Source organism: Zootoca vivipara, chromosome 3, assembly GCF_963506605.1.
Source record: "Zootoca vivipara chromosome 3, rZooViv1.1, whole genome shotgun sequence".
NCBI lineage: Eukaryota > Metazoa > Chordata > Lepidosauria > Squamata > Lacertidae > Zootoca > Zootoca vivipara.
In genome coordinates, this window is record NC_083278.1 from 116,902,577 (window position 1) to 116,923,639 (window position 21,063).

Sequence of the window (21,063 nt, forward strand, 5' to 3'; positions counted from 1 at the left end):
CTCCTGAAACTGAGGCAAATGGCTCTGCCTGCTGCTGAAGACAGAAAGGGGTTGCTTGTCCTATTCCAAAATAGACCTCCTAGATCAAGCCAGTGGCCTATCTAGTTCAGTATCCTGTTCTGTCTCAAAAGCAGGACATGAGCACAACAGCCTCGCTCTTCCCATTTGTGATTTTCAGCAACTGGCATGCAGAGGCAGACTGCATTATGCCCCAGTGAGTGTGCTTGCTTGAAGCATCTGCCCAGCATCTGCTAGTAAGCCTGATCTACTAAGGTGACTTCATAACTATTACACGGCTTGAGTCCTGTTAAGGGTGCTCTTGTGGAAGAGGTGGTAACACGGGAATAATGGAGACGGGGGGGGGGGAGAATGGCAGCAAAATATTAGAGCTTAACTAGAGCCTAGGGCTTGCTGATCAGGTCCGCAGTTTGAATCCCCGCGATGCGGTGAGCTCCTGCTGCTCGGTCCCAGCTCCTGCCAACCTAGCAGTTCGAAAGCACATCAAAATGCAAGTAGATAAATAGGTACTGCTCTGGCGGGAAGGTAAACGGCATTTCTGTGCGCTGCTCTGGTTTTGCCAGAAGCGGCTTTGTCATGCTCTCCACATGACCTGGAAGCTGTATGCCGGCTCCCTCGGCCAGTAAAGCAAGATGAGTGCCGCAACCCCAGAGTCGTCTGCAACTGGACCTAACGGTCAGGGGTCCCTTTACCTTTATTGACCTTTTATAAAGAGCAATATAAGATTGATATCAATAAGCACACATGCTACAGATTCTTGTATATCCTCACCAGTGACGTATGCATTACTGTCCAAGTGAGCAATTAATTTGCTTTTCAACATATTATGAAAATAGAACCATTTAATTTTTTAAAAAGGAAACTCAGTATTACATTTTAAGCTTCTCCACGTAGTTCCAGCTGCTTTTGCATGGTTGGCAGCTGTTTTGGAGATGGCCAAGATGCTTCCTCGTGCTTTGCATGAAAAATTGCAGCATTGAAACACTCTAGCCGGCCTCAAAAGGAAATACAAGAAAAGAGCTGTTTCTCGTGTGAATCCTGCCACATGAACCCTCTCTGGCCCCTTTCATGGCAAGGATATGGGATAGAAATGACTCCCACATGTCACAGAAAGCACAAAGGTTGAAAAGTGAAGTGGGGGGGGGGGGAGAACAACAACTCTCACGCCCATAACTGTATTAGCAGCATTTAGGAGAATCTTTTGCCGGTAGCTGCTTCCATCATGCTTCAATAGCCCACACTACTTTAGAGGTGCACACTTTGCCAACTGGGCTGGCAGAGAACTCCAAACAGCCAGCTTCTTAGAAGGCATCTTTTCAGTAACACATGGAGCAGAGATTTTCTGTGTAAGACTGATCTGCAGTACTCTGAAGTGCCATTGTTGATAGGTAATTCACACTGCAGCACTCTCAGAGAGCCATGTCATCATTGGAAGTCACGCCTGTGGAAGGGGCAGGCAAACCTGGTAAAGAAGACAGACTCCGATTTTCTTCTGAGGTGGTGATGCAATGAAAAGCTTCAAGAAGAGATTTCTCTTGGAACAGGGGCAAATGAACTGCCACCATGTCGAGCATAGAGGCTGGAGAATTTTCTGTTGAAGAAGAAAAAGCAGGTGGGAGGAAGAGTGAGAGGGTTACAGTAAAAAACAGCTAGCCTCCCTCCCCAACACAACTTATTTCCCCCAGACTCTGGGGAAGTGACTTGGTTTCGTTGTTGTCCCAAATATCTACGCGTGGTAGAGAAAGAATATATCCCAAAAGGAGTTTCTCATGTGCTGTTTTCACAAGCTAATCTGGATTCTATAAGGATGGTTTCATTGGCAACATCATTAGCAGGAAAAGGCACTATGCAACTGCCTTTCTCTTTTTTGGGTTGGACGCATATTCCCTGGAGACCAAGGGCCATCCACTCATCCTCACAGCTTGTTCACACACTCATAAGAAGGGGAAATCTTTTGCATTTTATGAAGTAAATGGCAGTACAGGGAAAGACAGCCAGGCGAAACTCACAAGGTGATAGTACTGTTTATTTCAAAAAGCCCTAGTTTTCAACACTTACATCAACATATCTTGAGTGTAAGAACTCTTCAGAAGAAGCAACTAAAACACAAACCCAGAAAAATGTAATTCATGCAAATGCCTCGTGCCATTTAGGCACACTCTATATGCTGTTTCTGTGAGTTCTGCAGAGGACTGCTCAAAACAGGTGAGGAAACTGTGGGCCTTCACATGATGCTGGAATACATATCCTATAACTCTGATCACTGGCCAGGATATTAGGCGTTTGTAGTATTTGAAGAGTCACCTCTTTGTTTCTTTTTTGCACAGTCAAATCCTAGCTTAATACACCAAGATACCCATGAGCTTTGTACAGGTGCAGGCAGTCCCTTTGCCTTTCATGTGAACATGAGAGCTCAGGCTTCACTTCCAGTTCTGTACAGGGGAACCCTGTGCCTTATGTTGGAGGTTGGGCTTCTGTGACCCCCTCGTATCTGTATCTCCCTGTTCTGTCTCATTGTCCATAGAAACCACCTGCTCCTCTGTAACCTTTGCTCTGGGAAGTGCCAAGTCCTCTTCCGAATAAGATTCCTCCAGCAGGGGCATGAACAATATCTTAAGAGGTGTCCAAATGCATGCACTTTTGAACCGTTCAGTCCGCCATCTTGATTCAAAATGGTGTCTGCCAATATCCAAATGCAGACTAAAATCCTCTCTGATCTCAGGGACCATGCCAATTTGGGCAATGATTACCTTCAGAGGTGCCCAAATAAGTGGCATTTGGAATGGTTCAGTCTGCCATCTTGAATCAATACAGTGCCGGATGATATTCAAAAGTACACAAAAACTGGTACCTACATCTCAGGAACCAAACTGGGCGATGGTATTCTAAGCTGCTTTCAGACGCACAGAGGACAGATGGACAGGCAGTGGGAGACGGACAAACAACTTTCTAAAGTATATAGTAGATTACCAACCCCAAGCTGCAGTTCTCTCACCTTTACACGTAACAGTGACCTCGGTTGGGAAGGCACTCACAGGATCTCCGTAAGTTAGTTTTGCTGTGAATGGGAAAGTCCGACCTTCTCCTGCCACACCATAGTTAAATTTAAGTAGGTTGTATAAGGAATTCCCCTGCAAATGTCCTTCAAGGAAAGCAGCAAAGCGCTCCTGCAAGTAAGGAGAGGCAACTGTTGAACCACTAAGGAAACCCAGCAGAGGGCAGCTTCCCCACTTCTGAACATCTGTAGGAAAAGCTCAGCTCTGCATGCAGCACGCTGGATGTTGTCAGAGGTCAATCACTGTAAAAAAGCACCGCATACCGCTTTCCCAAATGTGTGGATGGACAAGTTTGTTCTAAAGCACCAGCCTGCCTTCTTCAGAGGTTATCCAGCCTCTCAGGAAAAGTTTGTGCCGGATTTGGAAATGCAATTCAAATCACAGCCCTTATTCCAGGAGGTTGTTATTGTTGTTTAGGGGTGGGGGAAGAAAGTAAAGAGAGAATGAGGTTTCAGTCTCACTCCCTGGCTTAATCCTGACCAGAGGTGCTGGACAGAACAATATTGTGTTGGAGACAATTGTTCTCCTTCCGTGTGTGTGTGTGTGTGTGTGTGTGTGTGTGTGTGTGTGTGTGTGTGTGCACTGAATCACACACTCAAAATCCTCCTTTTTTGATGGGCTGCCACTCAGTAAGTTGGGACGGTGTGTTGCTAGGCTCCCCTGCTGCATGCATCTTGCTTGATCCAACTGGATGGTTTTACTCAACTGGCCTTCAATCACAGAGGAAACCTTTTGCTCCGATTTCTGTGGGTGTGAGGGATAATCCAGAGTGGCTAACAGGTGTGGGCTGCAGGCAAATGAATGCAGTTGAATCAGTGACTGTTTGGTGGATTCCAACCCCATGGGTGGCAGCCAACTAACTCATTCTGCCAGTGCAAGAATGCAACTCCCCGCCCACCGGGCATTCCCTGCACCCTCCCCAAATCTGCTGCAGTGTCTTGAGAGAATCCGCAGAACAGATTTAGGGAGCATGGGAGGAGGGGGCTGGAGTTCCACTACGCAAGTGGAAATCCTTGAAATGATGGAGCATGTTGGCTGGATACTGCCCCATGTCCTTTATGAGAAAACAAAGCTACAGAGAGAAGAACCTAGGCTTCCCCCTGCAGCCATCACTTTGAGAATCACGGCCTTTAGCAGGATCTCTATTATTATTGTATTGTGTAGAGCTTTGTGAGGCAGATCAGGCCAAAGCTTACTTGTCCAAGGCCACCCAGTGGCCAGCTTGCATAGTGCATATTAAGAGTGTCTAAAGCAGGCTTGTGCAGAGCTTCTCAGTGGCCTTGTTAGAAAACAGTTTGAAACTCAAACAAAAAAAGCAATCAGCTCTTGGCAGGGTCCCAGGCTGGCTTAGATCTCTGAGGTCCAGGGTAAGTGGCTTGCTCACATGGAAGGGAGTCAGTGGGCCAAGGCAAAATCAGTAATATTTACCCATTTGAAACAGAATTTTAAAAAAGTTCAGATATATTAAGTGTTTTGACCGATCGTTCAATTACAGTGAACAAACAATGCAGCTGAATAAAAAAAATCTTGCTTCCCATTTCACACACATAGACCCTGGAGTGCACAAAAAGGGTCTCTCCTACCTGTAACTGATCTGCCTGGAATTTTCTCCCAGCATAAGCGTTCAGGTGGTTTGAGAGCACAGACAAGAAGCGCTTGATGTCTTTCTGCAAATGCTTGCGAGCTATGTGCTCCAAGGGGATGAAGGGTGGCACGGAGTGGCGCAGGATCCGGACTGGCTGATGTATGCGGAGGTCCAGGTAATAAGAGTCCAGGTAGGTGCCTTCAAAGGCAGTGCTGATGCACAGACAGACTCCTTGCTTGGTCAGCTTCCCACTGAGGCCTAGGAAAAAACATCCTTACTCAGTATTTCGTCAAATCAGATTTACAAAAGCAGGAGTATTAAGAGTGGACAGTTCCTTTACAGTGTGGAGGAGCATCAAATGATGAACAGTTTCCAGCTTCCTCTAATATTGTGCCAATTTATTTCTTATTTTTAATCCTGGCATGTGGTTTCATGAAACTCCCAGGGTGCCCAGCTACTGCCTGCTTCTGCTTGGTCCCAAGCTTTCTCCTCCCTTTTTGGCCTGCTAGACTCAAAGGCCTTGTCACTGGAAAAGAATGAAGGAACTTGCACCCTCAGGTGCTCAGGATGACCCCCAATGTTTGGGATACATATGAAGCAGTCCTAAGAGGATAATGAAGCACACAAACAGCTGATATAAAAAAGGGTATTAAGCTATATTACGAAAATAGCAGATTGTGAAATACCAATGTATCCCAGAAATATGCTTTCAAATTACAGTGGTACCTCTGGCTACAGACGCTTCAGGTTACAGACTCCGCTAACCTAGAAATAGTACCTCAGGTTAAGAACTTTGCTTTAGGATGAGAACAGAAATTGTGTGCCGGCAGCGTGAGGCCCCATTAGCTAAAGTGGTACCTCAGGTTAAGAACAGTTTCAGGTTAAAAATGGACCTCCAGAACAAATTAAGTTCTTAACCCGAGGTACCACTGTATTTGGAAGATTTATTTAAATGGGGGTTATTTTGACCCCAGTAAAATGTCAATAACTATTTATAAAAATAAACATATTTATCCTGTGTCCGAATGGTTTTTGGAATTTGGGATGTTGCTGTTATGTATGTTAATTCATGACAGCCATACAAGAGAGAGAGTCATTTAGTATGTTTTTTGTACATTGTATGTTATGTGTTTTTTCATGTTTTGTTATTGTAAAAAATCAATAAATATCTTATTAAAAAAAGAGAGAGAATAAGCTCACAGACAAAGAAGTCATTCCTATAATGAAAAATTTGAAGAGAGTGTAAGATGCTTTTCATTAGAACTAAAAGCTTTCCATCTCCTCCTTTATTTGCTATTTATGGTGTGATGAATGCCTATTTCATCAACACTTTTGGTATACTTTTTACATTTACAATAAAAATTAAGAAAAAAGATCGACACAAGTAGGGGATTAAAAGAGATTCACCACCCCACCACCTCTGTGCTCTGCAGCAGAGGTGCCAAATGCTGAATTATGTCATTAGATTAGAGCAAAAAAGAGACACCACCCAGCAGAGCCCTAGCCAAGCAGCATACAACTGAGATGATTACCTGTCAGATGAAAGATGTGCAGTAACTCCTTGGCGCTCTCAGTCTTCCACTCCAGGAGGACTTGTTGAATCTCTGTAGCCTTAGAAGTCAGAGAACCACTTTTGGTTTTGTCTTTGACCCCAACAATCTATAAAAGACCACAAGCTCAGCTGTTATTAGGTGGCATGTCTGGCACTACAAGCAGAAACCAGTTCAAGTGCTGTTGAAGATGAACCGCAGAGGATTCAGTCAAGGATTTCTAGAAAGATTATTACAGTATTATTATTATTATTATTAATAATACTGGGTTCCCCCAGCCACTCTAGGCAGCTTCCAACAGAACATTAAAATACAACAATCTATTAAACATTAAAAGCTTCCCTAAACAGGGCTGCCTTCAGATGTCTTATAAAAGTCTGGTAGATGTTTTTCTTTTTGACATCTGGTGGGAGGGCGTTCCACAGGGCGGGTGCCACCACCGAGAAGGCCCTCTGCCTGGTTCCCTGTAACTTGGCTTCTCGCAGCGAGGGAACCGCCAGAAGGCCCTCAGCACTGGACCTCAGTGTCTTATGCATACCCAGTTTCCTTAAGGGTTAAGACAAGAATGTAAGTTGCTTAATAAATATATGCAACTGTTCTGACTTGATCATACAGTATTCAATTTTTGCACATTTCCCCACTTGTGCATGCAACCGTGTGCTGCCATAGGCTTAAACTTCATAGGACGGAACCACTGTTGTTCACGGTGCACTTTGCACCTACTTGAGAACGACACACTTCCAACTTGGCCCTCAGCAAATCTCTTTGACGCCTCAGTTCCTTGATCCTTGCTTTCATTCTGTCCACATTCTCCTCATGTTCTCTCTTTTCCCTTTGTTTCTTGCGCGCAGAAGCTTCCAGCTTTTCCAGGTGGGAAAAGATACCTGCAAAGAACCACAATGCAAGTCAATGGCAGCAGCATCGATTTGTTTCTACTGCAGAGATAATAACCGGACAATATTTGCATATTTGGTGCACTGGACAAATGCAAAATTTGCCATCAAATTCACCTCGTGAGAATTAACTTCTCCAATTTTAAGTTAAGACTGGAAGAAGAGCCTGCTGGATCAGGCCAAATGGGGCCCATATAGTCCAGCACCTTGTTGTTACGGTGGCCCAACAGATGCCCATTATGGGAATCCCACAAGCAGGACCCAAGAGCCCTTTCTCCACCCCACCCCACCCCGGTCGCTTCCAGAAACTGGTATTTAGAAGCATTGCCACCTCCAATCTGTGGGATAAATCAGCCTCATATAAACAACATGCCCAGTCAAGGCCGTATTGTTCCTGAGCAACAGTTGCTGGCCTGATCCGGCTGCAGGGCGGCTCTTGCAATTCTTCTCTGGTCTTCCTCAGCCATATCAGTGACTAGAGGACACACCTCTTGCACCCCACCTCATCCACGTGTGGCTTGTTTTTATTTAATTTGTCCTCTATTTGATTGCAAAACAAACCAAGAAACCACAAAAAGAAATAAAAACAATAAAATTATCAACAATAATAATTTTATTATACCCTACCCATTAAGAAAAATTGACACCCATGATGTAAAGCTTTCAAACTTTTAAAATAGTTATAGCTACCGGTACCTATCTATAGAAATACATATATCTATATATTAATTCAATTAACGTTTAATAGCTTTTTAATCTATCTACAGATATACATATTGAATTCTATTAGCGTTCAATAGCTTTTTAATCTCTTTACCTGCCTACCGGTATATATACACCGGTATTTTTTGTTTTTTAAAAAACTATTCCTTTTCAAACAAAATTATAAACATATAACACAATACAAACAATACAAAAAACCCTATAAAAACACAAAATACATATACAATTTTCAATTGCCTAATGTCTAATCATATCTTTGGGTGACTTCCTCGAGTCCCCCCTCTCTGAATTTCATGATTACTCACCTTTAGCATTCCCTAATTTTAAAATTAATATAAACCTACTTTAATAGCACCTCCTTATTAAAATTTACCTTATTTCCCTCATCATTATATACCGGTGTATTTTGAATTCTATGAACGTTCAGTGACTCCCTCCTTGAGTCCCCTACAGACACACAGATCACAGCGTGTTTTCCCCGGAGCCCATTCCATGCCCGGAGCCGGGTGCGGCCGGGGTCCTCACTCACCGCCGCCGCCGTCCATCCTCCCCTCCGTCTCGCCGAGCTGAACGGGCGGCCCTGACAGGGACCCTCGAGCGCCTCCCTCGCCGGAAGGACAGGCCGCCGTCTCCGCGGCAACCGCCCAACTGCCGCGTTCGAAAACCCCGCGCGACCCAGCGGCGGAAGTGCGTCACGCGTTCCCGTGCGTGGGGCGTCCTCGACGCTGTCCCGCTTTCGAATGATAACCCTCAGAACCGCCTCCTTCCGTTCGAACCGGACTTTTCCGTACAACAAGATGGCTGCCCTCTACTAGAGATTTCACCCTCCCCTTCCTGGCGTCCTTTTTTCCCCACCTCTTCCCCTCCCAGGATTCCGTTCGCCGCCGTCCTATTGGTGGAGCCCAGACTTCCGGGAGCCGCGCGCCCCGCCTACCCGGGACAAGATGGCGGCGCGGGTGCTGGTTCAGTACGTGGTGCTGAGGGGGGACCTTCGGCGGGAGCCCCTCTCATGGCCCTTGGGCGCCTTGGTGGCGCAGGCCTGCCACGCGGCCCTGGCCGTGGTGCACGCACACTACGAGCACCCGGACACGGCGGCCTACCTGGCCCAGGGCGGCAGCATGAGGACCGTCGTGCTCGAGGTGAGGGATTTGGGGGCCCGGGGGAGGGGGTTTGTTTGTTTGTTTGTCTACATATTCACATACCGCCTTTTCCTCCCAAGGAGCTCGAGGTGGTGCACGTGGTTCCCCATCCCATTTCATTCTCACAACAACCCTGCGAGGTAGGCCAGGCTAAGAGGAGATCACCCGGTGAGCCCCGTGACTGAGCGGGGATTCGAACCTCGGTCTTGGCCGCTTTGCTCATCAGGAGGACAACCCCCCCCACCGCCCCAGGGTAGTACTTCCCAGTGGTCAGAGATGGCCGAGGAGTTACAGCTCAGCCACATCTGGAGAGCTGTAGTCCCAGAGGGGGAGAGCAGCTACCTTTGCATGCAGAAGGCCCCACTGGCAACTCCAGGTAGGGCTGGGAGAGACACTGCTGCTGCTGCTGGCTACTGTAGGCTATACCGAATTGGACATGTCAGTGGCCTGGCTTAATATGACAACCCTTCCTTGGTTCTTCAGTAAATGGGTGGGGATTGTGTCACTTTGTGCAGGACAGCCAGCCCACCAGTCTTCCAGCTCAGCATTGGCCTGTGAGGGAAAGACCCAGAACGGCCAGTTAGTCAAGGGCAGGCATCCCCAAACTTCGGCCCTCCAGATGTTTTGGACTACAATTCCCATCTTTCCCGACCACTGGTCCTGTTAGGTAGGGATCATGGGAGTTGTAGTAGAGGATGCCTGGTCAATGGGTTCTTCCTCTCTCCAATAACACAGGAGTGGTTTGGGTAACCTGTCTTTCATCTCTTTAGCCCCCTGTAATCAAGAGTCACTCATGTGGCAACAGTGTTAGAAACAGAGATATGAACGCTAGGAGTTAAATGGCACTTTAAACCTAGGATGTGGGCGCAACAATGGAATGTCCAGGCACACTTTTTAATAACAAGAATACAAAGCTGAAAATGAATGAACTGCAGCTAAAATAATGTGTTCATTTTTCACATGGTCTAGTCCAGGCACCCCCAAACTGCGGCCCTCCAGATGTTTTGGCCTACAACTCCCATGATCCCTAGCTAACAGGACCAGTGGTCAGGGAAGATGGGAATTGTAGTCCAAAACATATGGAGGGCCGAAGTTTGGGGATGCCTGGTCTAGTCCTTCCTCTGCCCACCCCCTATATATTCTTAAAAGGGACTGTTCCCCAGTCTTCAGAGAGTAGCTGGAAGTGGGGGAGGCAGAAAATGGTCCTCCTTTCCTCCCACTCTGCAGTTTTAATCTGAAATCTTAGGCACAGTAATGCACCCAGAGCTCGCACTAATGAAATTCCCTGTTGCAAAATGCGCTGAGGACCATGGAAGTTCCGAACACTGTGTGGCAAACTAGAGGATTAGAGGGGAGCTCTAGCAGAGTGCTTTGGGGCAACTCCCTTTCCAATAGCAGCTTGTCTGTTGCTGCGGGCATGCAAGAAGTAACACTGCTAGAGAAGGGCTGCAGGTGAGTGGCAGAGGCTCAATCTCAGGCATCTCCATGTAGGGATGAGACTCCTTGTCTGAAGTCTTTTGAAAGCTTCTGCCAGTCAGTGTGGACAATACTGAGCTAGATAGCCCAACAGTATAAGGCAGCTTCTTGTGTTGGTGAAGGGCTGCAGCTCAGTGACAGAGCATCTGTTTTCCATGCGGAAGGTCCAGCTTCAATCTCCAGGTAGGTCTGGGAGAGACTCCATGTCTGAAATCCTGGCAAGTCACTCCCAGCGTGGACAATACTGAGCTAGTTGGACCAAGAGCTTCCTGTGTCTCTGCCCTTGTGCTAAAGCTGAGGAGGGGGAACCTGAGAAGTGATAGGAACTGCAGTCCAGCAGCATCTGGTGGAAGGCCACAGGCTCCCAGTCTCTGCATTAGTAGAGCTCTCAGCTGATGCCGTTTATTTTATATTTTATTATAAGTAAATTTCTTCTGGGATTCCTAGTTCTTCTGGTATTAAAAAGCAGAGGTGAACTTGTCCTTCTGCTGTAACACTGTGGAAGCTACTGCAGTTTGGCATTATTTTAATGTTGGGTGTTGCAGTAAGAATCTGATTTCCTTCCCCTGCCCACTTTTCTTTCCTTAGGCCCCAGATGATTGTGCCTTGACTGCATTAGCAGAGGCACTGCAGCAAAACAACATCGATCACAAAGTGTGGATTGAACAGCCAGAGAACATTGCCACTTGCATTGCCCTTCGCCCATACCCTAAGGAGCACGTACACCAGTACCTGAAGAAATTCAAACTGCTGAAATGATCTTATATATTTCTGGCCCTATTCAGGACTGGCCAAAAATATCCAGTTCTCAGGTAGGCACTTGTGGCCAAGAGTTTGTGGACAATTTTCAGTACCATGGTGAAGTGCAATAACTGAATCAAGAACCATCTTTTCATTGCATGTTGCTGGTAATTGTGCAGTTTCAACTGATGTGTGTCTCTGCAGATGATTAAAGAAGGGTTTATTCAGAGCTGGGGTTCTTTTATTTTAGCACAAAACACCCCTCTTATTTTAAGAAGAAACTCTTGACGCACACCTTGATCAATTTAAAGATGAATAAACCACTCTCAGAGGCAGGCTTCTGGGTGACATTGATCTGTGCCTGCTAAAATCTCCTTGGGGGTTTGAAATCTGACAGCAATATTCATGTTAGAAAGGGAAAAAATATAGGGCGGTGGGGGAAAATCTGTGCCCTCACAGGTGGTGTTGCTGGCAGCATAGCCAGGGGTCTGGGCTTGTAGGAATTCCAACATCTGAAGCAGTGGAGGAGTTTACATGCCAACATCTGGAGGGTCAACTCACATCATCATCCCTGATCTGCAGCCATGCTGACTGGGGCAGAGGAAAGTTGGAGTCCTACCACAGTTGGAAGGCCACATGCTCCCCACTCTGTTTTATGCTCTGTTGCCTAGGAATGCCTTTTCCTATACAGTGGAACCTCGGTTTACGACTACCTCTGTTTATGAACATCTCCGTTTACAAACGCTGCGGACCCAGAAGTGTTTACATCCGGGTTCCACGGCGTCGGATGCGCAGACGGATCTGCGCAGCGCGAGCGTGCGCAGAAGCGCTCTATCGGCACTTCGCGCACGCGCAGAAGCGTGCCTTCGGTGAGAGAATGCTTTGGCGAGCGAACGCCTCCGCGGAACGGATTGCGTTCGCAAACCGAGGTACCACTGTATTAGCATTGTCGCCAAGATTGTGCACATGTGGGAGGGGACTGCCAAGTAGATTGGTGCAAGGCAAAACTTGAGGTTGTACTTGTCTCTTGGACTGACGCTATACATTTATGAAAACAAAGCTTGCTTATTGACACTGATTGTTGGGCTAGGTTCAGAAGTGAGCTGTCAAACAATTGAGAAGGCCTTTTTTTTTGCAAAGGCTTGGAAAATGGGTTGGGGTGGTTGTCTAGCTTTCCACAAGTATGTAGGAATCTCAAGAGGCCTTGCTGGAATCTCAAGGAGTTTTTTTTTTTTTTTTACAAAATCACTCACCAAAGGTGCCAAGTAAATTTAGCAGTATTTTTAGGGATTGCAAACTGGTTAAAAGTGCTAGCTAACTTGTGTGAAGTTTGCAAGCCGGACATGAGCGTAACAGCATTCTGCCCACCTGAGTCCCAGTAGCTGGTAATTGGCAGCATAATGCCTCCAACATTGGAGTCCGAAATCTGGAGGACCGTGGAAGTATTTTAAGACAGAGCAAGTGAATAACACTGTTTCTTCACAGCAGGCCTTTGAGGTGCTGCTTCACATTTTTTGCTGTGCTCCATGATCCACAACCGTGTGCAAGAACCCATAGTCCTCAAAATGCAGCACTCAGTCACTGTGGCTGCATATTTCTGAAGTGTCTTGGGCATATAATTAACCATCTGCTTCAGTCTGGCTGTGGAAATCCCTAGCCATGCAATACTTAAGATTTGTTATTTGGGATTCTTAAGTTTAACTACTTACGTGTGTTTATAGCCTTGGAAAGCCACCGGAGCTGTGGCAGCTGGAATGCTTTGTTTCCACTCCCCATTTTATTTCAGGGGAAGGTGGGGGTTCCTGGTGTGCCGGACGAGTGCTGAAGCCCCACACATTCCTTGTTGTCGCCTGGGGGCTAGGAGCTGCCATGCTTTGAAACTGAGCAGCTACTTGGACCAAGCTGCTCCCTAGATTCTATTACAGGTCCAGGTAATAATGTGAGTAATAACGTTATGTTCAGCAACATGATGGGGTTTCAGTTCTCTTCCCAGTGCTTCATGCCGATGCTTGTGAGGGTTTCTGCAGGATTGAGCCATGTTGTGTGGATGGCAAGGAAGGATTATGCGCTCTACGTGGGGCTACCTTTGAAGGTGACCCGGAAACTGTAATTAATCCAGAATGCGGCAGCTAGACTGGTGACTGGGAGTGGCCGCCGAGACCACATAACACCGGTCCTGAAAGACCTACATTGGCTCCCAGTACGTTTCCGAGCACAATAAAAAGTGTTGGTGCTGACCTTTAAAGCCCTAAATGGCCTCGGTCCAGTATACCTGAAGGAGTGTCTCCTCCCCCATCATTCTGCCCAGACACTGAGGTCCAGCGCCGAGGGCCTTCTGGCGGTTCCCTCACTACGAGAAGCCAAGCTACAGGGAACCAGGCAGAGGGCCTTCTCGGTAGTGGCGCCCACCCTGTGGAATGCCCTCCCACCAGAGGTCAAAGAGAATACCAATTACCAGACCTTTAGAAGGCATCTTTTTGTTGGAAGCCGCCCAGAGTGGCTGGGGGAACCCGGCCAGATGGGCGGGGTATAAATAATAAAATTTATTATTATTATTATTATTATTATTATTATTATTATTATTATTATTATTATTCCCAGGCCCCTGACTGCAACAGGAGGGAGTAGAGCATGTTGTAGGGGCTCTGAGGCCTAGTGCTGAATCCTGCCCCTGCCCCGGCTTCATAAAAACTCCAGTACATGTGTGAAAGAGCAAGGAAGGAGTGTTGCTCTGTATAGCAGATCTCAGCAGGAGAGGGTAGGCTCACAGGTACCCTCAAGTGCACACTTTAATAACTCTAGCATGATCAAGAGGACTGCTATGCAACAATTTTTTCCTCCACGCCCAGGTCTAGCGCTGCTATCGCTCTTTACAGAAACCATGCAAAATGTGTTTTATAAGGATCCATAAGCAGCTAGGCTGGGATTGGTGACGCATCATTCCCATGGTGCTCCAAAGGGATGGTGGAACCACATATAGCGGTTGGCAGTCATAAAGTGTTAACAAACAACTGAGAGAGGTTAAATCTAAAGCTTCAGCCTCAGTTATTTGGTTTCCATTTGTCAAATTTGTTTTGCAACAGCAGATAGCAGTCCTTCATCCAAATCTCCATCATCCATTATGGAGTGGTATACCTTCTTTGTGTCCAATAGCTTGAATTCTAGATATTACAGTATCTTTGTTGGCTTTCCATAATTGCTGTTGCTATTTGGGTTTTTCTTTCAGTGCATTTGCAAGCAGCACTGGAACTAAGTTTGTAGTCAAGCTTTGTTAAATGTGTCTTGTTTGTTACTATGTGCTTTTTGTTTACCGGTATCTGAAAAATCTCAATAAAAATATTTAAAAGACTACTGTGCATGGGCTCCCTTTCCTTCCTAGCCCTTCTCCCTATGAAGCCACTTCCCCACAGCCCACAAAAAAGCACATACGCACCCAGAGCTCTCCCCCCCCGTTGTCCTTTTTATGCAATAATGCAACATAAGCCACCAACTTTGTCTCTTTGTTTTTTTAAACTCTTGCAAATTCAATTAACAAAAAGCTACACAGTTTTGTTTTCACACATCAACAAAATTTCAGAAAGAGAAAGAGGAAAGAAAGAAATAACCCCCCCTTCCAAAAGCAATGCTATTTAAGAGCAACCCCCCCCCCCGCCCCAAAACTAAAAAGAGGAAACCAATTTATACAAGAGGTTTGAGCTATTTACACTGAAAAGGCCTCAAAGGGGCAAAGAACAAGCTTGTCTCCCATTCCACAGAGAATTGCCTTTTTTATTATAATCATCATAATCAATATTATTTTAAATAGTTTTAAGCTACCTTGGCTGTTAAACACAATCAAAGCAGAGAGAGAGAGAGAGAGAGGACTGCTTAATTTTTAATAAGAATTTTATCTACAATAGTAGCCCAAGGACGCAACTTTGTCGCAGGCTTCTGCTGTGAACCTCTCCCATTTCATCTCCAAAGGGTTACCGTATCACAAACCCTGTCGAAATGAAAGGAACGATGGCACAGCGTTGACCCTCGGTGTTTTGCTCCCCGAGCCACTTCTCCCTAGCCCTCCCGACCCCTAAAAAATATTGCAATTATTCCCCAAACTGTACTTGTGTGTCTGTCTTTTCAAAAATTATTATATTAGCTTTTTGTACGAGCTCCCCACCCCCCTTTTCATATACACAGAGGCCTTTTTTCCGCTAAGGAGGCCGTCTATATACCAGCATAAAACATGGAAAAAAATGGGTCAAAATACTCTATCCTTATCATCATCATCATCATTTCTTTAAAACCGACAAACTCACGATTGCTAGAAAAAGCTGATTGCACAAACGGGTTGGGGGGGGGGGGAGGGGGAGGTGGTCAGTCAAGGGCGTGTGCGTTTTTAAGAACAGCTAAAAACATCCCAGAGAAGAGACAAGTGCGATTATTCACCCAATTCCTGCTTCGCTGAAGACGCAAATCAGTGACAGATCCAGCTGAAACTGAGAACTCGACTCTTCTTCCTCCCCCCCCCCCCCAGCAAGACCCTCACTCTCATAACACACTCCCCACCCCCACCCCTTAAAACCAAGAGTAACCTCCATCAGGGATAAGAAGAAGCCAGCAACTGATTACAAAAATAAGGATCATCTGTCATTTTGGCTCAACTGTTTTGTCACTTTGCGACATCCATTACCTTTAAAAAAAAGAAAAGAAAGGAGGGGGGAACCTTTTTTTTTTTGCTCCAAACACTACGAGAATGGCTGCAAGTTTTGAGATATCAAAAATCTCAGAAAAATATAATATATATATATATTTATATTTATATATATATATATATCTCTATGTCTTATTATTTAAATTTCACATTCCTTTGAAAAGCAGATTATTCAGTCAGTAGCTGCTGCAGGAGGCTTTTCTGCTGGGCTTGGGAGGTCTGGGGGCCGGCAGAGGCTTTCTGGGCCCCCACAGGGCCCGGCTGGTTCAGGTAAGGGTCTCCGCCCACCAAGTTGACCGTACACTGCACATCAGCAAACACCTGCACCTGCTGCACCTGCCAAGAGAGAGAGAAAGAGAGGGGGGCCATTAGCCATGCGGGTGCCAGGGGGGAGAGGGGGAGAGAGCTTCCCGGTGGACGGAGGCAGGTACTACGGTGAAGTGGAAACTCACTAGAGAGAATTCCTCTAGCCTGTAGTCACCACAGAGAAGAAGAACTCTTCTGTCTTCTTGCCCTACAAAAAGAAAACTGCTGCACTCATTTGGATCGGAGCTCAGTAGAAGTTCTCGCGTCAAAGGTTAAGGCGGGGCAACCCTGAGTTTCCAAACACCACTGGCAAAGCAGGGCTGCAACAGGAAGGAATCCAAACCACCAGGTCCTGGGCAGCCCAGGAGGTCAATTTTCTCTGCCTTTCCCAACTGGGTGTCCCCACCCAGATGTTTTGGGCTGCATCTCCCATCATCCATGTATTTTTTGTATGTATGCATTTTGTGTTTTCTGTATTGCGATTCTAATCTTGTGAACTGTCCTGGATGAAGAGATGACGGAGTTGTAGGAGTTGTAGCCCAAAATGGATCTGGAGGGCACCAGCTTGGGGAGAAGACTGGTTTTACATTTTGATCTGGACCCCCTTTTCGCAAACTCTCTCCCAGTGGTCAAGAATAATGGGGCACCACCTCCCGCTGCAAGCCTTTGCTTGAAGTTGCCGGTTCTCTCCCGCAGCTCCGGGGCAGCAGAAAGCAGGTCTCTGTTACGAATGGCACCTGGAAGCAAGAGGGGCTGAACACCAAGTCTCAGAATATTTTCCCCAACACCCCCTTTCCCTTTGAGTTTTCATCTGCTCCTGCCTTCTTGGGGTTTTCCAGCATCTGCTGGCAGTTCTAGTAATGTCTACAGAATCAGATAACCCACATGCCAAAAGCGTCTCTCATAACAGGGCAATCCACATTGTCCCAGAATGACGTAGTATGTGGACAGGTGCCTCAAACAGTCTATCCCCCGATGCCCACATTTCATCTGTCCCTCTGGTCGGTGTCCACTCCGAGGCCCCCACCCCACGCCAGATCTTCATTCCTGTGCCCTGTCCATCACCTTCCATTTCCCCCTCCCACAAATGCCTAGGGACACAAAACTGCCTCCAGACACATAGAAATATAGCCCCGTTCTATTTAAGTTGTCCCTCTGATTCAGAGTCAACACGTTCCTTGCTTGAGGGCCCCAGTGCTCTTGCTGCAAGAAAAGGTGTAAAGCCAATCAGGAGTTGGGTTCAAAGTCAAAGTGAGTGTTTTCATCTGGCTTTGAACAGGGAGTGCCAAATCTCTGTGTAAAAATAAACTTGGGAGAGAAGATCGTATGCACCAGGATAAAGCACAGACTCGAAATGCTACATGTCCCTCAATTTATGGGATATAGAGCAGTTTTGTGGGCCAAGGAGTCGTTTCTGTAACCTTGAATTCCTCCTTGAGCTAGAACATTGGAAGGGGAAGGGAGGCTAAGTAAGAGTTTTATTGTGCTTCACCAATATCACACCCCCAATTTGATACAATTTTTTTTTTTGCTGCTCATATGGTTCTCCTGCAGTGATGCCCGAAGAGGTTTTGAAATCTCTCAAGGCCCTCATTTTTAAATAAAATAATTGTTAATTGTTTTAAAATAGTAACTGACCGTTCCCGTAGGTTCCTCATTGAGATACTGTGATGCCAAAAGTAGCCCCTGATCCACAAATGTGTCAAATTTTAACAAAAGGGCATGGGCGTAGCCGGAGGGGCAGCTGCCCCCCTAAATCAATACAAATCTGAGGTTCTGCCCTTCTAACAAAAACCTGCCCCCCCCAACAAAAATCCTGGCTACGCCCATGCAAAAGGGGTTGTTATTTTTTACTGACCAGTCCTGAAGGTTCCCTGCTGAGGTTGTGTGGTGCCAAAAGGTTTTTGTGATGCCCCAGACTTCAAAATATGTCTTTTTGGCTATATTCACTTTTATATTATTTTGTCTACACCCACTGGCCGTTTTAATGTGTGCCTCTCTTAAGAGTTGACCATGAGTCAAATTCAGCCTTTGCCCCTCCCAGAGGTTAGCCACCCGTGATCGAGAGCCATTGCTGCCCTTAAAATTCCAGTAAATGCCCTCCGTGTTTCTGAACTGATTGCAAGTCTGACTGTGGGCCACAGGAAACAGAGGGCACTTGGGTGAATCTCCAAGGAAGTCAGATCTATTGCTATTTCATGTCGGCCGAATTGGAGAAGCTATCACCCTGTTGACTGCAGAACCCCTAAATGGGATCCAAACTGGCTCCTAGGAGACAGACCAACTAACCACGGTTTCCAGTGGGCAAGCAAGCTCAGTAAACCCTTGTTTGAAGCTAGCATAGTGGCGAAGCTCTTACCTGATAGCTTTACCATTCATTTGTATTGTTTTTAAGCCACAGTAGAACTCTGAAAAGCCTCTTCAATGTGAAAAAAGCACTCCTGAGAAATGTCAATTGGGCGAAGCAAATAAACGAAGGAAAACATTTTTAGTATTGAGAGTGTCAGCTTGCCCAAAGCAGGGGTGGGGGGATGGAGAACTTGCTGCCCTCCGTATGTTATTGGATTCAAACTCCCATCAGCCCCAGCCAGCATGACAAAGAGAAGCTCCTTGTCCCCTGACCCAAAGCACGTATGCAACTGGAAGCAGGCAGGGCTGCTTTCAAAGAGGCAGTACCATTTAATGCACCAAGAGGAAGAGACCCAGCTGATTAATTGCATCTTAATTTCGTATGCAACTTTCAGCCCTGCATGTGAGAAGCAGTCCAACTAAATTTCCTAGATCCAATTCAATCTGGTTTCTGGCCTGGATTGGGGACTGAAATTACCCCGATTGCTCTCATGGATGATCTACCTTAGAAGGAGAAGAAGGGTCTGTGTGTCTTTTCTCAGCAGCTTTTAATACCATCCTTCTGAACCAGTTCTCTGAGGTGAGGGGCTGGGGCCGCTGCCCTTAACTGGTTCTGTTCTGACCTAAGAGTTGGCGGTGACACTACAGTTTCCCAAGGCTCTATTTTGTCCTCCACACTGCTTTAACATCTACATGGAACGGCTGCCCAGAGTGCAAAATTTACTGGACACTAAAGTGCTTAACCCGCCCCCCTAACACCCATCAGCCTGCCCCCGCCTCCATGTTAAATATGGTTTTCCCTCTCCTGCTTAACCATCACTGGGCAGCTTGATCCTGAACCTACTAACTCAAGAAGGAATTTATGTTCTCCTGGGGCAAGTGTTGGGAATCATAGAATCTGAAGGGATCACGAGGGTCATCTAAGTCCAGATTCCTGAAATGCAGGAATATTTTGCCCAGCACAAGGCTCAAACCCACAACCCTGAGGTTAAGAGTCTCATGCTCTACCACCCTGAGTTCCTTACACACTGCTGGGGCCCTGCCATGTGGGTTTTCATGTGCCAGCTCCGTTGCTGCGAGGATCTGTGTGAGCCTGAATGTGCAGGATTCACTGGCAAAAAAAAACAAAACCTCCTGCAGACCTGCCAAAGCAAAAGGAATGCCTGAAGGTGGCTGCCTTTGGACAAATTCAGTTTCAAGCAGGGCAGTCTCTGGTGTGTGTGTGTGTGTGTGTTTCTGACCCCAAGGAGCCAATTTGCTTGTAAGCCAAAGCAATTGTTCTGGACTGCTCTCCATGTTTTCAGAGGAAGTCCAAGGCAACCAAGGCTGCCGTTGTAGACTTCCCCAAGGCAGTTCTGGGCTTAGAAGAGTTTTACTGACCTGTGCTCCATCTGCTTCTGTTTTCAAAAGGTCAGAAGAGAGCTGGTTGCAGTAGAGACCTGCAGGTCTGAGAGCCTGGTCGTTTACCTGGGAGAAAGGGGGGGGGAATAGAAATAAACCGGGAATTCAGAAATGGTTTGGAAGCAGCGTTTAATCTCCAGTGTCTCTCCGGCAAATCTGGTCCCTCATCACCGGAAAAGGGAGACCAATGAACAACCAAACCTAAGGGAAGTGCTTGATGCAGCCCAAACTCACTCACTAACTCTGCAGCTAGCCACTGATCTTCACACACATACAAAATGAGAATCCGTCGGGCATACCTAGGACCAGACTTAAAGTGGCTCTTAGTCACTCCATCCTCAACTGAATGGGGAGAAGCACAAAGAGCCACACTGTTGGCCCAGATCCATCCAGTCCAGGACCCCCTTTTCCTTGGGGGCCAGCCAGAGGTCTCCAGAAAGCCCTGAAGCAACAGCACTCCCTTCTTGATTGCCCCTGAACACAGATGGATTTGTCTAATCCCCTTTAAAAACCATCTTTGGGGGCTTCCGGACAGATGGACAGATGGTTGGCTCCCTGTGCTACATAGCTGCTCTTCCGCTGTAATTTACAAGAAGAAGTGCAATGGACTTTCCATAGGTGTGAAGGATTAAATAATATTTGTTGGAGATGCCAGGAAGAGCCAGGAACCTACCTACAGATTTGGTGGAATTGCAAAAAAAAAATTAAAAGGTTTTGGGATGAAATATATAATGAATTGAAAAAAAATCTTAAAATATCCTTTCAAAAAAGATCTGGATATATTTCTATTAGGGTTATTAAGTGATGAGATAAAGGCCAAGGACAGAACATTAATATGGCATGCAACGGCAGCCGGCAGAACACTAATCGCAAGAAATTGGAAAAGCAAAACAAAAAAAAGAGGATTGGGTGGAAAAATTGATAATTTACCAAAATTTAACATTAGAGCGGGGAGGGTAAAAGGTGTAAAAGAAGACATTTTGGGGGGAAAAATGGAATTCATTTAAACAATACAAAAAATAATAATAGAAAAAGCCAACCTCTTAGCGGATATATAAAAGGCACAAAAAAAGGAACAAAAGGAAAACAGAGGAGGAAAGTATGTATAAAAACACAAATGTAAAAAAAGACCAGAG

The 21,063-nt window shown here is 46.2% G+C and overlaps 3 protein-coding genes across 13 annotated transcripts in view; 1 reads left to right on the forward strand and 2 right to left on the reverse strand.

The window, feature by feature from the left end:
- Nucleotides 1-683: 683 nt before the first annotated feature.
- CENPO (centromere protein O) lies at nucleotides 684-8,425 on the reverse strand. Its single transcript, XM_035110843.2, has 6 exons — nucleotides 8,355-8,425; nucleotides 6,933-7,093; nucleotides 6,192-6,318; nucleotides 4,658-4,917; nucleotides 3,014-3,185; nucleotides 684-1,609 (listed from the first exon to the last, which is right to left on the reverse strand). The coding sequence occupies exons 1-6, from the start codon at nucleotides 8,368-8,370 to the stop codon at nucleotides 1,428-1,430; spliced, it is 918 nt and encodes a 305-aa protein (XP_034966734.1). The 5' UTR covers nucleotides 8,371-8,425; the 3' UTR covers nucleotides 684-1,427.
- Nucleotides 8,426-8,760: 335 nt separating this feature from the next.
- On the forward strand, nucleotides 8,761-12,328 carry PTRHD1 (peptidyl-tRNA hydrolase domain containing 1). The gene is made up of 2 exons (XM_035110842.2): nucleotides 8,761-8,964; nucleotides 11,029-12,328. The coding sequence occupies exons 1-2, from the start codon at nucleotides 8,770-8,772 to the stop codon at nucleotides 11,197-11,199; spliced, it is 366 nt and encodes a 121-aa protein (XP_034966733.1). The 5' UTR covers nucleotides 8,761-8,769; the 3' UTR covers nucleotides 11,200-12,328.
- A 2,167-nt stretch (nucleotides 12,329-14,495) lies between these two features.
- NCOA1 (nuclear receptor coactivator 1) overlaps nucleotides 14,496-21,063 on the reverse strand; it is a 268,356-nt gene continuing 261,788 nt past the window's right edge. For 8 of the 11 annotated variants that reach the window (XM_060273185.1, XM_060273179.1, XM_060273180.1 and 5 more), the window contains 2 exons: nucleotides 19,907-19,993; nucleotides 14,496-16,207 (listed from right to left, as the gene is read on the reverse strand). In XM_060273185.1, coding sequence (XP_060129168.1) covers nucleotides 16,040-16,207; nucleotides 19,907-19,993 — 255 coding nt within the window. In that variant the 3' untranslated portion in view covers nucleotides 14,496-16,039. Of the gene's footprint in view, nucleotides 16,208-16,323; nucleotides 16,386-18,536; nucleotides 18,619-19,906; nucleotides 19,994-21,063 lie in introns of all 11 variants that reach the window. The other 3 variants (XR_009557408.1, XM_060273187.1, XM_060273186.1) reach the window with 3 other exon arrangements.

Coding starts and splice junctions, on each gene's coding strand:
- PTRHD1 (XM_035110842.2), top strand. CDS start 8,770: ATGGCGGCGCGGGTGCTGGTTCAGTACGTGGTGCTGAGGGGGGACCTT. Junction 8,965..11,028: donor TGAGGACCGTCGTGCTCGAG/GTGAGGGATTTG, acceptor TTCTTTCCTTAG/GCCCCAGATGATTGTGCCTT.
- CENPO (XM_035110843.2), bottom strand. Junction 6,319..6,932: donor TGGAAGTGTGTCGTTCTCAA/GTAGGTGCAAAG, acceptor GGTCTTTTATAG/ATTGTTGGGGTCAAAGACAA. Junction 4,918..6,191: donor GCACATCTTTCATCTGACAG/GTAATCATCTCA, acceptor GTTTTTTCCTAG/GCCTCAGTGGGAAGCTGACC.